A 16,051-nucleotide genomic window follows, 5' to 3' on the forward strand; every position below is an offset into this window, starting at 1 on the left:
GTAACTAAAGTTGCTACTTTTATTGTGAAATAATGCCACATAGCTATATTGAATATACTAATCGCAATTAGAGTCATTAGTGGGGTGGAAAAAAGAGTGGTAGGTGGATGGGGTAGAAGCTGAGGGATTTAATCTGCTGCTTACTCCTTGCTGCAAACAAGGTCTTGCTAAAGTTTTATTTACTTTAATTTTAGTGAAGGAGTCCTATTGATGGAAAGTCCTCTGTGGTGTGGACTTTTTTCCTACTGAGAAGAAAAAATGACTTTTTTACAACAAGCAGGAATAACAAATACATATGCAAAGTTTTGAGAAATACTCTTCCATTAACAGGTAAGGATTTTAGCTCCCCATGTTTATTTCAGTTTACAAAGTAAATTAATACAACTTAAATATCCTTGGTTGTTACATAATCAGATTTTGAAAATTAAGTTCTAGTCAGTATTTGTAATTTCTCTGTAAAGATGAGCAACATGGCTATTTTGCAGCTGTCCGGAACAATGTAAAGGAAATTACAATATACTTCTTAGAAATCAGTAGTTATCTTTATCTTATTACAAATTGTTGACTTAAAAATGAGCAAGAGTAAGCATAAAAAATATTAGGCAAAACTGAAATCAAAAAACTTTCAAAAGCAAATGATTGATGCCATGCAGTTTTTCCACAGTAAGTTTGCACACATTCACAAATCTAAGGTCCTTGCAAGCACTAAATGTATTGGTTTCTTATGGCAAAATCCACTCTATTCTACAAGAGAAGAAAAAAATGCTTTTATTTGCAAGGTGAAGTTCTTATGATATTAGACACTTTGTACTGCTACCATAGTTTTCTTACACATAAAAAACAGTATCAAGGATCTTTCCTTCTGTCCCACCAGAGCCTGATCCAATTCCTTCATAATTTAATAGATATCTTGGAAGCTTAACTGAATCTAACCTGTTGAGGATGCTCATGGTACAGATATTTAATATATCAATAGTTTAATTGTCACTAAAGTATGCAATGTATTTGATATCAAATACAGCATGAAGTCTGTAACTATGCTTGCCATACAACACAGAATTCTTGTACCTCCTGTTTTTGGCATGTCACACTTCACCTTTTACTTGTTAAAAACCTATTAGCACATAGTTAATAAGATAGCTAATTCAGTAAATGAGCTTGACTGTGTGAACAACCATTATTACTTTCAAACCTAAATAAAGCAATCAACAAAAATAACTTTGTATCTTCCATCTACCCAAAGTTTGTCGTTAATTTACGTTAAAACCATTCTTACCCATACCAAGAATTTAAATATGCTCTCTTAAAACTTTAGATTATATAAGGATTTTTGAGCATCTAACAATTTTTTTTCTGAAGGAAAACTTGATTTTAAACTTTCAAAGCTTCTGTTTTCCACATACAGTCCTTTTCAGCTTTCTGCATACAGACTTTCTAGAAATCACAAATAATTTTAATAGAGAGTAAAAGTGCTGTATTCCTTATATTTTGAGCTTCTAGCCACCTTGCTGAGTTTCTCAGCACCGGTGAAATAGTGCTAATTTCATGATGTGGGTACTAACTTAGGAACTGAACCAGTCTGTCAATGCCAATTCTTTTATAACACACAAAACAAATCCTAATAACTTTTACCTGTCTCTAGCTTTACCTGGACTGCTTAATAAACAAAACTGAGAGTATGTGGAGAAAGGACTACTGAAGGAATGACACAGAATCACACTAAGTCTACGTCCTTGTTAGAGATCTTCTGTGCTTACTAAAGTATCTTCTTGTTTGGTTACAACCAAACTTTTTTTCTTGTCTTCCTCTGTTACAGTCTGACTCATTTGTTCAAACAGCTTTGATATCTTGGCAAATCTCAGATGATCCTGAAATCTTCGTGCAGCAAAAGCATAAAGTAGAGGGTTAATACAGCTACTGATGAATACAAGTGCTCCAGAGATGTACACTCCTCTGCCTACAATTTCATCCAGTGCCAAAGACATTTCCTCATTAGAGAGTTCTATCTGAATTGAAATAATATCTAGGACGTTAAAGAGATGATGAGGGAACCAGCATAAAATGAATGCCACCACAATGCTGGCAATGAGCCGTTCCGATCGCTGCTTAGATTGGTAAGTCATTCTGCTTATTCTTCTTGCAACACATATGTAACAAGTGCAAATAATTAAAAAAGGGATTACAAAACCTGCAAGAGTCTCCAGCAAAAGATATGACACTTTCTGTCCATTAGAAGAGTAGTTGCGACATGTGCATAGTAGTCCACCGTTCGTTTCTTCTGTCTCTTGAAATGGAATGACAGAAATGCCGAAAGTAATAGACAGGAACCAAATGAGGAACATGATTAAAGAAATTTTTCCTTTTGTTTTGTATCTTTGAATTGTGAAAGGGTAAAACACAGCCATTAACCGCTCCAAGCTCAGTGCAGTAATTAGAAATATACTAGCATACATGCTGCAGTAAATAATGAAAACGAGTATTTTGCAGAAGATGACTCCAAAAACCCATGAGTCTGCAAAGGAGTAAATCCAAATTGGTAAAGTAATCAGTACAAGGACATCTGCAATGGCCAGGTTCAAGATGAGCAGGACTGAAGGAGACACTTGTTTCATTTGTGTACAAACAGTCCAGATGACGATGCAATTTCCAGGGGTCCCAACAATAAATGACAAGCTCAGTATTATGCAGACTACTGACCTCACAATATTCCATGTTGAGTGGATACTGCTCTCCTCAGCTTGACTCATTCTGGAAATTCCGTTCTCTGTTGCCAATATCCTTGGCGCTTTGGACCCTGCTTTTATTCTGAAGGTGTTAGTGAACTACTGGAGACAAAGTTCTCTATCTGATATTCTGTAGACTAATATGGCATATGAGCCCACATCCTAATGCTCACTCTTATAAACATCTGACCACATATGGCAGTTCCTGTTGTTTAGGAAGACAATGTGCACTTTTGCATACAAAGCAAAAATAAAAATAGAGTGCAGCGCCCGACTTTGCTTTTAGTCACACATCCATCATACTTTGGCAGATTTTGAAGCATGTTGATGGTCTTTCAAAAGTGTCCCTATTTACAGAAGCTTGCTACTTTGCTAAAGTTACCAATGTAATCAACAGCTATGAGGAGAAAGAAATCCTCTTTATGTTATTCTACTCTTGTTTGTATGAATAGCTCAACTTTTTATTTTATAAAAGCCAAAAAAAGAGGGCACCACACTGTGCATTATGTTTGACATGAAATTCCATTCCAAAACATAAAAAACTGTGAATGCTGCCTTCATGTCATTTTTTTTAATCAATCATGCTTCAGAAATATGCTGGCATAAAAGAAATCAAAATTTGTCCTATAGTGAGACTGTACCGGTAAAATAAAGTGGGTGGAAGTTGTATTTCTAATGCTCTGGGAAATTGCAGTCCTTTAGCCAAACAATAACCCTCAAAATAGTCTGGACATAGGGTTATAGGAGGAAATGCTCCATGTCAGAGATAAAATATATTATTACGTTATCCTCCTGCTGTGCCAGCAATGGACTGTGACTTTATCTCCTAGGGAACTTAGTAGTCAGTGCAGTATTCAAATCCTCTGTGAACTGTAAGTTCTTCAGTGTCTGGCCAAAGAATATGAAAATAGCTTGTTATCCTGATGTCAAAACATCTTCTTTTGGAGTTCATTTTTACAAAGTTAAAGGAGGAACTAAAACAGCAGTGCTGACAGAAAAGTTCGAGTCACAGAAGTGAAACTGGAAACAAAAACTTTTCATAAAAGATGCACAGAAAAAAGGAGTTATGCATAGTGCTCTCTTAAATAATCTGTATCTGCAGTCTTAAATTTCCCTAACTGTTGAGGTAGAATTTTACAAACCTGGCAAACAGTGCATAATATTAAGTTTAAAAGTATCTTTCACCATGGAAAAAGGATTGCAACACCACCAGCCCCAAATCAGCCTAGCTGGTTTTGATCTCATAAGAGTATAATAAGATCAAAAGCAAATCCAGAATAACTCCACTGAAGTGAAGTATTATATCTTCAAAATACTATTTGTGTAATAAAGATTTTAATTTGATTTAATCTGATACATGACTCCAGTTCCTTTTATTTTTAGCTACATTTAATACAGATTGGGTCAGGGAAAAACCCAAACTAGTTGTTTGTATTCTAAAGGGAATTTCTGAAAACCGCTTGTTAAAATCAACTAACGAAAGGAAGTGCTGGGCAATGTCTCTTCTTCTAATGAAATCACCTTTATATGCATTATTTCTCCAGCAGTAACTTTGGAAGGGCTCATTATTGCCAGTCGCATATCTAGATTGAACTAAGTTGCAGATTTTTATTGAAAAAGAAAAAATTCAAGGAGAGATGCTAGTACCTCTTGTCACCTGATGCTACAGGGACAGGCAGGTTCTCCTAGGTAAAGTCTGAATCTAGATTATGTTTATTGTATCACATGCTGATTATTAAGAATTTGACCTGATCTGCAGAGGGCCCAGGTGACTAAAAGCCTAGGTAACTAAAGACTCTAGACAGTAAGGAAGCTATAATTACTAGAAATTCTGCTTAACTGAAAGTTATGATAATTGCTAAAAACTATGTGTAACAATAAGCTACGCTAACTGCTAGCAATGGAAGATAACAATAAGCTATGCCATAATTAAAATGTTTATATTCTAATAAAGCTATAATTGTAACGACAACCCTGTGGCTAGTCCTCATTCTACCAACCTGTATGTTCCCTGTAGCATTGGGTGACACCTCTGTAAGATTCTCCTCTTTCAAACTTTACTTTTGGTGAAGAGCAGTTGTCTGTACAACTGTTGGTATTAGTATAGTTCCAATCCAGTGGTGTATGAACCTGGCTGAACTTCTGAAGCATCTGTCCTTACATTTTTCGGAAATTTACTTCTCTACTTCAGTCGAAGTTTGCTTGCCAGATGGCCTCTGCCTCTGGCTGTATCTTTCATTTAAACAAGAAAACAAATGAATCTCAGAATTGCAGCAACAGCTTGGGATTTCTGCTTCAAAAAAGATCCCAGACAGATGTTGAAATGCTAAGACTTCCTTGAGTAAGACTCTGAAGACAGGCTATTAGACAATATCACAGATATTAGAGTTAACATTAGCTAGGGAGCATGTTTCTGAGGAGCTCTAGGTGACTGTTGGATCACTATGAAAACTTCAGACTGTTTGTAAGCTGTCTTTAATATTCTCTAAAAGTGTCTGACTGCTATTTGTCACATTTACACTAGTAGTACACAAATGTTATGGGAAATTTCACAAATACTTCCATTACCAAGGGGAGCAGTGTAGTATGTTCAAAAACATGCTAAACACAACAGTTGCTAAACAACTTGGTGTCTTACTCATTCTAGTGACCAAGTATGTGTGGGGCTTTTAATGTACGAACATGCAGCTGGCCTTTTGACCACATAAGCTCTGGTCTAATTCTATTAACAGCAGTGAAATTAGGTTGCATTTCTGTGTTTAAAAAAAGTCTAAATTTGTGGAATTTTGTGTGCATGCCCATTATGCAGTGCAACAATTCAGTCATTAACATGGGAAACTTTCTGTTAAAAGTCCGTTACCTTTAGATTGGCAAGTAACTTCCGAAAACTTTCCAAGCTCAAGAAGTCTGTGCTACTGCTAAGAAACATTTTTAATATAATTTGATTTGTCTTAAATTAAGAGGGTGTTTCATTCATCCTTCAAAGTATTTGTTTTTCTTTGTATGCATGCATGAGCTTCCCTCTGGTGGATGGTCTGTAATTTACACTACCACTCAGCTTTTTCAGACAGCTGTGTTTGGACCACTAAATGTAGATTATAATTGATACTTCCAGCTTTTGCATATTCTGAGAATCAGAATTTCACTTCAGGATGCTGAGTCTTTGGGCTAACAGCCTCTGCTCAAAGTGTATCCACCCCTCTGTGCAGTAAGAACATGCCTGTAACAATTTACAGAATAGCTGATGCATGGGAAATCCATATCACGTAACTTGTATGAATAGCTGTACCAAAAGGACTTTTTAAATCCTCTCTAATTTTTGTCTTCAGAAGAATCCCCTGGATGTTTGCCTAGAGATTGTAGAATAATGATCACCAATTATCCCCTGAGTTGCTGGGAACTGATGCTCGTAACCTTGTTTGCCTGCTAATGCTGAAGGGAGGAAGTTACCAGTGTAAACCCCTTAGTTCTTCAGCCATTGAAGCATGACAGTATTTGCAGGATTGGTATGGGTGTCTTGCAACAAAGTCAGTTCAGGGGTGCTATTAACGACTGTGTGAAAGCAGTACACTTTGCCTTGATCAGAGAATTATGGGCTAGTTCATAACTGATCTAAATGCTGCTTTCTTGATTACAGGAGGGTCTCCTATATAAATGGGATCTCATGGTGGTGCACAGCAGCTAATAATGTCTCTGCTCTGCAACTACTGCAAAGGAAAGTGCAGTATAGGAAAAGAGGTGTACCAGACATTTCTAAGCTCTTGCAAACACCGTTTGTGACAGCAGCCCATGAGGTAGCAAGTACAAATGAGAACACTCTCGGTGCTTCTTTATCACCAGAGAAAATAACTCAGTGAAGGGCTACCCTGGGATCAGTTCCAGAACGTAATAAAAGATATGTACCTTGCACTATAAATAGAAAGTTTGAAATATTCTGTGCTGTGTGCATTGTTGTTAATCAGTCTTCTAACAATATTACAAAAAGGTAATTCTGACTATAAGCAGGAATATGAATAACAATTATGCAGAGATTAAGGAAAAACTTTAAAATACCTTTCCTCAACATTATTATGAATGTATATAGTTTTAATTTCCTGTTATTCATAATACAAGATTTCTAACAGTAAGTGTATAGTTTTGTTATGATTTAAGGTGAGACTTTGGCCCATTCTAAATCCGCTATCATTAAGTTGCTATTGTATGTACACAAACTGTTGCTAGCCAAAATCCTTATCTACACAAGCGTATCACCACAATTGCTACTGGGTAAATCAAATACGTTGTTTACATACTCTTCCTTTTGAGTAATAAATTATTGAAGACAAATAATGCTTGGATGATTTGCCACCAAAAGTTACTTGATTTTTCTTTACTGTTTAACTAAACCTACTGTCATTTCCAGGTTTGCTGGGACTGCATGTAAATATATTACTATAGGATCAATGTCTCTTTTTGTTACCCAGCAGTGTAATGAAAGTCTTTAGCATTGCATCATTTAGTGAAGGACCTGTGATTTAAAAAAACCCAAACCCATACTTTGCTGTGCATGTGCTGCAGCAAGAGACGGTAGCTGTTTTTCTGCACGTAAACCAGGCACGCACTATTTACTACAGCATACTCCTACATAAAAGGATCTGTCCATGTAGTTATGCATTTTCAACACAGGGCGGCACTGGGGAACCATCTATTGTTTTTTTGGCTAAGACTGCAGGCCATGGAGGTGTAGCCTTTTTCCCCCCATAGTGCATGGTGTTCAAGGCTGAGACCCATAGAACTGATTCTTTTGCATAAAAGGTTAGTGATTGTGACTTAAATTTCAATATTGTTTCTAATTTATTGATAACTTTATAGATTAAAATCAGTGTCTTTTCTGTCTTGCAGATTGTGTTGTTTTCTAAATACTCATATTTCTAGCCCTTAGTTCTGTTTTGATATATGTCCATTTCCAATGTTACATTCTGCTGTAACTAATACAATAAGGGTAGCTCCCTCCACAACAAAAATAGGTTGGAATCTGGTTTAATTTTCTATGCCTCTGAACTAAAAAAGTTTGGAAAGTTAGGCAATGATATTAATAACTGTTCCTTCAGTGTAGTTTCCATTAGTGTGGTCTTGTAGCCTCTTTGAAAAGCGGATCAAATTGTGATCTCTCATGTTGTGAAACAAGCCTGCTCAGCACATTTAAGCAGCTTCTGATTCTTATTTAATTCCTTTAATACACAAGCATTGAGCCACTAGCTCTAGTGCATCAAGAAGTCTTGGTTATGTGGTCTAACATCAGGAGACAGGTTAACTGTTCTGAAAGTAGAAAGATTGTACTAAATTTATGAGGAATACAAGGATTTTCTCCTGCGCTGTTACAGCCACCATAGGTGTGTTAGCTAGAAACTTGTAGAGGAATGCTTACGCCCTCAGTCATTTAATTAGCATACCTGGTATGTTGTTCTACATAGCTAGAGAAGCTAGTGCATTGTACTGTGCTGCTATTCAGAATGATCTTGCCCAAGCATTCTTAATCTGAAATAAAAAGTAGTCAGGATTGATTCTGAGATGCCACACACAGCTACAGTAACAGCTACTTACTAAACACACACATGATATATTGTATGGAAAAAGTGTAAGACATGCAATCTTCAGGCACAGGTAATTTTCTATCATTCTGTAATGTGATCTGTTCCTTTTGTAGAATTTTTATTTACTATTAGAAATGGCTGTGAATAATGATGACTTCTCCACTAAATTGTAGAATCATAGAATGTTTTGGGTTGGAAGGGACCCCTAGAGGTCATCTAGTCCAACTCCCCTGCAGTGAGCAGGGACACCTTTAACCAGATCAGGTTGCTCACAGCCCCATCCAACCTGGTCTTGAAACACTGGAACGGGTTGCCCAGAGAGGTAGTGGAGGCCCCATCCCTGGGAACATTCAAGACCAGGTTGGACAGGGCTCTGAGCAACCTGATCTAGTTAGCAGTGTCCCTGCTCACTGCAGGGGGATTGGACTAGATGACCTCTAGGGGTCCCTTCCAACCCAAAACATTCTATGATTCTATGAATGTTTCCAGGGATGGGGCCTCCACTACCTCTCTGGGCATCCCATTCCAGTGTTTCACTACCCTCACTGTAAAGAATTTCTTCCTTATATCCAGTCTACACCTACCCTGTTTTACTTTAAAACCATTACCCCTTGTCCTGACACAGCTGTCCCTACTAAAAAGATTTTCCCTGTCTTTCTTATTGGTCCCCTTTAAGTACTGAAAGGCCACAATCAGGTCTCCCCACAGCCTTCTCTTCTCCAGGCTGAACAAGCCCAACTCTCTCAGCCTGTCCTCATAAAAGAGGTGCTCCGGCCATTGGATCATTTTTTTTTAAATGAAGCATGTGTTTTAACTGACAGAAAGTGCTAGCACCATTTTCTTAGTTAAAAATCTAATTATTTATGGCTTTTAATAGAATGTAGGGCTAATAGACTCTAAAGTCATCTAATATCATATTATTCTTACATTTGACTCTTGAGCCTAATAACATGATCTGGGTTTAAGCATTCTCATTTCTTATGTTCTAGTGTTGAGTGAGACAAAAAAGTCCTTTTTTAGCCCAGGATCTTGTCTCTTATGGCAGCCAAAAGCAGGAATATAAGAACAAGCCATGTGTGACTGGTGCTCAGAGACAGGACAAGGGGCAATAGGTACAAACTGAAACATAAGAGGTTTCAGTTGAATATGAGGAAAAACTTTGAGGGTGACAGAGCACTGGAACAGGCTGCCCAGGGGGGTTGTGGAGTCTCCTTCTCTGGAGATATTCAAAGCCTGCCTGGACGAAGTCCTGTGTAACATGCTCTAGGTGAATCTGCTTTAGCAGGAGGGTTGGACTAGATGATCTCCCGAGGTCCCTTCCAACCCTTGCGATTCCATGATTCTGTGTGACTATACTTATCTCATGTATTCTCTGGCATTTAGCCACTTACAGCTGAGGCATTTCCTGAGCCAGGTATGGTTTCTGTGTGTTTTATAAAGCTTTGTGCACATTTACTCTGTAGACTTCCTAAGCCTATCCTATTAGCATGGCAGTTTTGATACATGCTGGGTGAAGAACCACTTCCATTTGTTTGCTTGCTGGTTTCCCGTTAGCTTCATCTGGCTCCCCACAGTTCATGTGTTGGAAGAAACAGCAAATAGTTGATCCCTGTTCATCCTTTCCATAGTCCTTATTTGATTAAACCCTACATCTGTCAGTTACTTCTTATTTCCAGACTGAACAGTTCTTGCATACATGACCAATCCCCATACAGAAACCATTCTACACTTTTCATCACCCCTGTTGTCTTTCTCCCTTCATTCAGTTTTTTTTTATTCTCTTTGAGACAGAGGAGCAGACTAGTTCTGAAGTTCAAGAGTTCAATTAAACTGCAGTATGCTGCAGAGGGAGAATGAAAGGAACCAAGTTACACAGAGGTCTAAGATGCCTCATCTCAGGTCTGTTTGTTTCACACTGCTGCAGTGTAAAAAGGATAGCTTGGCTGTCTATACTTAAACTACTGTCCAAAATGTCCTTATTTTTTTGAAAATAGGGTATTAGTTTAGTTTACATTTTAATGACAATAATAATAATCATCATCTTTTTCTCCTCAGTGCCAGTCTGTGCTCTAGCATTTAGAAGACTTTGTTCCAAAGGTCACTGTGTCATTCTTCCTTCATTTACTCCAGATGCTCCACAATCATAGAAATCCTCATGTGATGCAATTACCTTGTAATCCTTAAACCATAAGTTGTCCTCTGTCTGGTAGAGTTTTGTATCTCTGTTTGTGTGTCCTTTTCTGTGCTTAAACCATTAAAAGTCAAGCATAATTTAAATATGCTGTTACTTGTTACTGTATGAAAGGCAGTTCTAATTGCGTATGTTATTTTTTTCTTGGTAGTTTTGTCTTGTTTGTCTATCTGTGTGGGAAGCATTTAGACCTTGATGGTATTGAATGGTATCTCTTAATATTTGTTCTTCCCCTATGCAGCAAATGTGTGACCACTTTTTTAATGATTGCTGTTTTCCTGTCTTTTGAGTTGCTACGTATGAGCCACATTGTGTGGTATCTGACCACAATATCACTGAAACTGTTGCTATAATAGCTCTGCTGCCTTGCTTCCCCTCTGTATTAGCTGGATATACTTCATGTCGGTATAACAAAATGTTTGCTATGTGCAATATATCCTGATATAGAGAGTGCTGGGTTTTGGCACATTTTGAGATCTGTTACTGAGTGAAAAACACACTACACAGTAGGGAAAACATGGCTCTTGCTAGACACTGCTGCTGAGTATCGGTTGATCAAATTATTAGGGGTCCGCCCCACGACAAATCACAGATGCAGTCACAAACTTTATCCACGTTCTAGTTCTCCGATTCAGGTTTTGAACAATGTTAGGCTGAATCTATAGTTCAGGAGGTTTGCTAGGTTATTGTGTATCATCATGTGGTACTATCTTCTATACAAGGTTATTACAGATATTAAGATGACAACTCTGAAGCATATAAACCCATTTAAACATAATTTAAATTTTGAAAATTGTTCACTTTTCTATGTTATCTGAGAACAGTCATCTTCTGTAAGCACAACAGAAAAAAACATTACCGTCCAGCAGCTTGCCAAAATGAGTAACAGAGTAAGATAGAAGCTTTGAGAGAATTGTTTTCTCCAGCTAATCAAGGCATCTCTACAGCCCACAAACACAGCAGAAGCGTTTTCACAAGCTGTGTTAGGGTGAAGTCCAAGTAGGAGAGTTGAAATTGCCTCATAATGGTATATCCTTTAACAGGAAATCATGAGACCAATTTATCTGCCACATGAAGCTCATATATTTCTTGCTTTCAGAAGAAAATTTGGTTTTATGTCACATGATAGCACTACTCATTTTCTACCACTACTTCGGCTTGTCATTTGAGCAGCTTCACTTCCAGCTGCCAAACACTGACAGTCAAATGATTTTCACCATACCATGAAGAACTCCTAAGAGTGTTATTGTAGTAACATATTGGCAATGTAGTACGGTAGCAATATTTAAAGCATCTCAAACTGTTTATAGCATATTAATTAAAAAAAAAAAAAAAAGTTGTTCCACTAAATCAATTTTTTCAAACTACTATGTCCAGGCAGTCTTTGGCAAGCTTCCTCTTTCTAACAAGTGCACAAATGTCTCTAAAGTATCATTTTGCAGTTTAACACATGACAGGTTAGTCCGCTGCCCCCTGTTTAAAATGCCCTTCACTCAGTGTAAATCTCAGAAATGGGTTAAATGAAATGGTGGAATTTTATTAGAATTGTCATTTTATATTCTCCTTGTATTATTTGCCCAGTAGAATTATCAAAATAACTGTCCTGATCTAAGTTTGATCCTAGCTATGATTTGAACAAAAGGATTAGAATAACAACCTTCAGAACTCCCTTCCAACCTTAATTTTCCTCTATTTTTGCACTGACGTGTCTGACACTGCCTGACACAATGCTACTCACGATGCTGCTGATTAAACCATTTTCCCATGATTAACCATTCCCAACTGCCTGTGTCCCTCAGCCTAGAAGGGAACTATGTCCTTACAGGAACCATCAAGCAATACTTTTTAACTTAACATGCCCAAGGGATGGGATAGTGTCTGTGCACAGTTCAGATGAACTTGTAGGCTATCTCTTTCTTTGGAAAGTGCTATCAGCCAAACAGCAGATCAGGCATTTATTTTTACATGCACTGACAGTCAAAACTCAGATCTGAACAATTCATTTTGTTATTCTTGCTAATTTTGTTTGGGTTTTAATGTTAATGTGCCTTAATGATCTATGTACATTACATCTCCACATCTAAGAAGACCGTTTGCTTTATATAGATGCATCTTTTACTGGGATTGCACACACATTTCAGATCCAAAGAGCCATGATTATAAAATGAAGAAAAAGAAAATCTTTACATATCCCTTAAACTCAGTCAAATTCTCACCAGTTCATTTTTTAATGCACCCTCTAAAGAGGAACTCTCAGATTGTTTCTTATAGGCTGAAGTGAAGTCTCTCAAAAATATTATTGGAGTCAGAGGTTTTTCCATCCTTTGGTGTTTGAACAATTTAGCACTGAAAATGAGTGCTAGATAAAGGCCAACATTCCCCTCAATAAATTACTAAATGACTGACACCAGTTTCAGTTCTGGACACATTTGTGTTTCCAGAAATGGAGTCACTTTTGTCAGTAACCAGTTGGATCTAGCAGTAGCAGTGTTGTGTCTTTTTAGCAGTGACTTTGTGCTAGCTAGCAAATTTCCTAAGCCCTGTATTTGTCAGCCACTTCCCTGACACCCCGCCCAGCTGGGATACCAAACAAGGTGTGACACTGCATGCAATTGCTTATTAAACAGAAGAGTAGTGGTCTCCTTGCCTTTTCATTATAGGTGCGCTAGAATCTTGAAATGCTGCAGTTTGACTCATGCCACATGCCAAACAAGATTTCTTTTGCTTTGACAAGTATGTCACTGTGCCCTAGCCACTCTTACAGCCTTGTAAAACATGTTAGCCTTACAGTAACAGCATGCTGAATTCTGCTTTTTCTCTAAATCTTCGCTTCACCTGAAAAGCGTCTTGCCTAGAGATCAAAACCACCTTGTTAATTTTCTACCTCAGAGGATGCAAAGAGTTTCTCTGCACAGCAAAAAAATGTCAGGTTCTTCCACTCACGCAATGTGCTGGGAAGTTGTTGTAACTTATGGGAACTTGTGCAAGACATAAGCTGTCCCTGAGGGTTCAACCTACTCAGTTTTCGTCACAACATAGATTATATTTTCAACTCTTTTCCTCATATATCCATCCTACACAAAATTTTATCTCCCCTTTTTATCTCCTGTGCTGCCTTTTATTATTTCTTTTAATTCCATATTTTGCCTAGCTTCAATTTCAAAACTCTTCAGTGGTCCAACTCTGAGTAAATCTTAAGTAAAACTCCTGGTACCTTAAGTCCCAGTGCTCCTGCTAAGAATTTCTCACTCCCAGATTCTAACAAAATTCTCTTTAACTGAGCAGGAATTCTGCAATTCAGCCTGTTAGTCGCTAGATCCTTACAATTTACTATGAAGCTCTGTTACACGGATGGTTTACAAAATACAAATTGATTTGTGTAAGCAAAATGTGAGCCAAAAGAGTAATATGATCTCTACTATATAGATTAAAGCTTTGAAGATGACAGTGAGAGGATCTATTAATTGTGGACATCCTACCTTGGTGAATGGCTAGGCTCTGATTTTCATGTAGATATTCATGTAAGCCTGCATTTCTGTGCTCCCACTATCTAACTGCCCTCTTCCCTTCTTTCTAGCCCTGTTCTGCACTGCAACCAAATTCAGCCTGAAAGAGACTGAGGAACTGATTTCAAGTCCTGTTTACTGTCCTAATGCCAGTGAGCATGGGGAACAATATGGCAGTGAAACTGCTCAGGAAGCAGGGAGAAGGGAAAGTACCTTTGCAGCCCTGGTTCAAATGCATGTCAGATTGTGTTCTGGGACTACGCTGCTCGCTTTTATGGAAGTACAGCTTAACACCTATTGTTTAACAAGTGCAGTTACTTTCTAAAAAGTCTGCTAACCTGTCCAACAGTGGATTTAAAAAAAACGTATCTTTGCTAAATGTAAGAAATCAATACCCTCTTCAGGCAGTTCAGAAGTAGAACCCTCCTCTGGCTAATTAAACAAAACTGGGCTATAAATTGAACTGAATGTCTGGTATATGTATGGAATCTTCTATATTTAAATTTTTACTCTGAAGAAATATTGTTACATAACCCAGTGTTGCTATTTAAACAAACAAACAAAAAGCTTCCTTCCAATGCACACTCAGCTCTCAAGAAAAATACATGTTTATGACTGTCTACTTTTCAGGTCAGTTGCAGCATGTAAACGTTATTACAGGTCAGCCACAACTGTACTAAACCCAAAATACATTGTACAGGTATGGCTGACTTCAACTGGGCCTCAAACCAATCTTGAGAAGGAAGGAATTAAACTTGCTTTTTGCCTCCTGAGTAGAGTTTTAAGGGGTGACATTTGTTCAAAAAAAGAAACTGGACAATTATCTTTTACCTTCTTTCTTGTCTAAGAAGCTTCTGCAAGTGTCCCTATTTCACTCTTCTCATTTTCATTAAGGTTGGGTTCTGCGTCTCAGGGACAACTTGTACTGGTGCAAATTCAAAGGCAAAAATTAGGATGGCTGGTAAAATTTTGTGAGGTGGTAAAGCTAAGCTAGCACATTTCTGAAAGATATGACTGATGATGATTGTGTTACTACACTCTGAACTGGGTAAATTCCTGAATGAAACACATTAACAGGCTGACATAGGCTTCTGCCTACAGGGTAGACCTGTGCCAACGCTTTGCTTGTCTTCACATCCTTCTTTGAAACTTGCTGTTTTTCTGTTAGTGTGTCTAGTTCAGCACGATTGTATTTGGGGGTAACTGAGCCAATACAAACACTGCTTAAATGGCAAGGATCAGAAGCAAACAGAGTATTCTGTTAAATCAAATAAAAAGATGTTTAAGCAAATATTAGATTTCTGGAAAGGATTGTTTCTTTAAAATAACCAGTGTGCAAACTCATATCCAATTCATGGTTTTTGTCAAGTTGCCAGTGCAAGCCTTCAAGGAGTCTTAAACAAAGATAATGCTACTGATATTGTAGTTTCTTGTGTTTAATATAGTTTATTTCTGGTGTTTGGGTTTTTTTAAAGAAGTAAAGAATATTTTCTTAGAAAACTGATTATTTTATTACATTAAAAAAAATTCTCTACAGTGGTAACAAACTGGCCTCTGGAGTATGGATAATGATTTTTTTCGCCTCATATGTAAGTGAAAATGGTGCAGTACTGCTTTTATCCTTTTCATTTCTGGCCAGCTTTGGATACAAAACTTGAAGGAAGTAGTATATATATTCATATAATAATAAGCTTGCTGGCATTTTACTGGCAGCTCAGACTCGTAGTTGGTAGTTTATTGTAGACTTGTAGCTTATTTCTTGAATTTGCCTTGGATGATGACTGGTAGAATTCTGCTGGGTGGCTTCACATGGTCATGTTCCCAAATTGCTGTTAATCGACAAATGCCCTGCTGTCAAGTCATTCTTTGTGGAGGAAGAGCCGGATTGCCCTTCTAACAACACAGCACTTAGGAACAGTTACACTGACTCGATTAATAGGGTATCATCAACTGTAAAGCAATGCTAAGGGACCCTTCACAGTGTCACGGTGCCTCGCGTTTTGTTGGTGCAAATGACAACAGGACCAGGTACTCGATGTGAAAACAGAAATTTGCTGT

General features: G+C 37.6%; 1 protein-coding gene across 1 annotated transcript; it reads right to left on the minus strand.

Annotated features, from left to right (window-relative positions):
* Positions 1-352: 352 nt before the first annotated feature.
* Positions 353-2,853, minus strand: LOC104130269 (leukotriene B4 receptor 1). Its single transcript, XM_009643300.2, has one exon. The coding sequence runs from the start codon at positions 2,745-2,747 to the stop codon at positions 1,737-1,739; it is 1,011 nt and encodes a 336-aa protein (XP_009641595.1). The 5' UTR covers positions 2,748-2,853; the 3' UTR covers positions 353-1,736.
* Between the last annotated feature and the right edge of the window lie 13,198 nt (positions 2,854-16,051).

This window comes from Egretta garzetta, unplaced genomic scaffold (assembly GCF_000687185.1).
Source record: "Egretta garzetta isolate BGI_Z169 unplaced genomic scaffold, ASM68718v1 scaffold27, whole genome shotgun sequence".
NCBI classification, from domain to species: domain Eukaryota; kingdom Metazoa; phylum Chordata; class Aves; order Pelecaniformes; family Ardeidae; genus Egretta; species Egretta garzetta.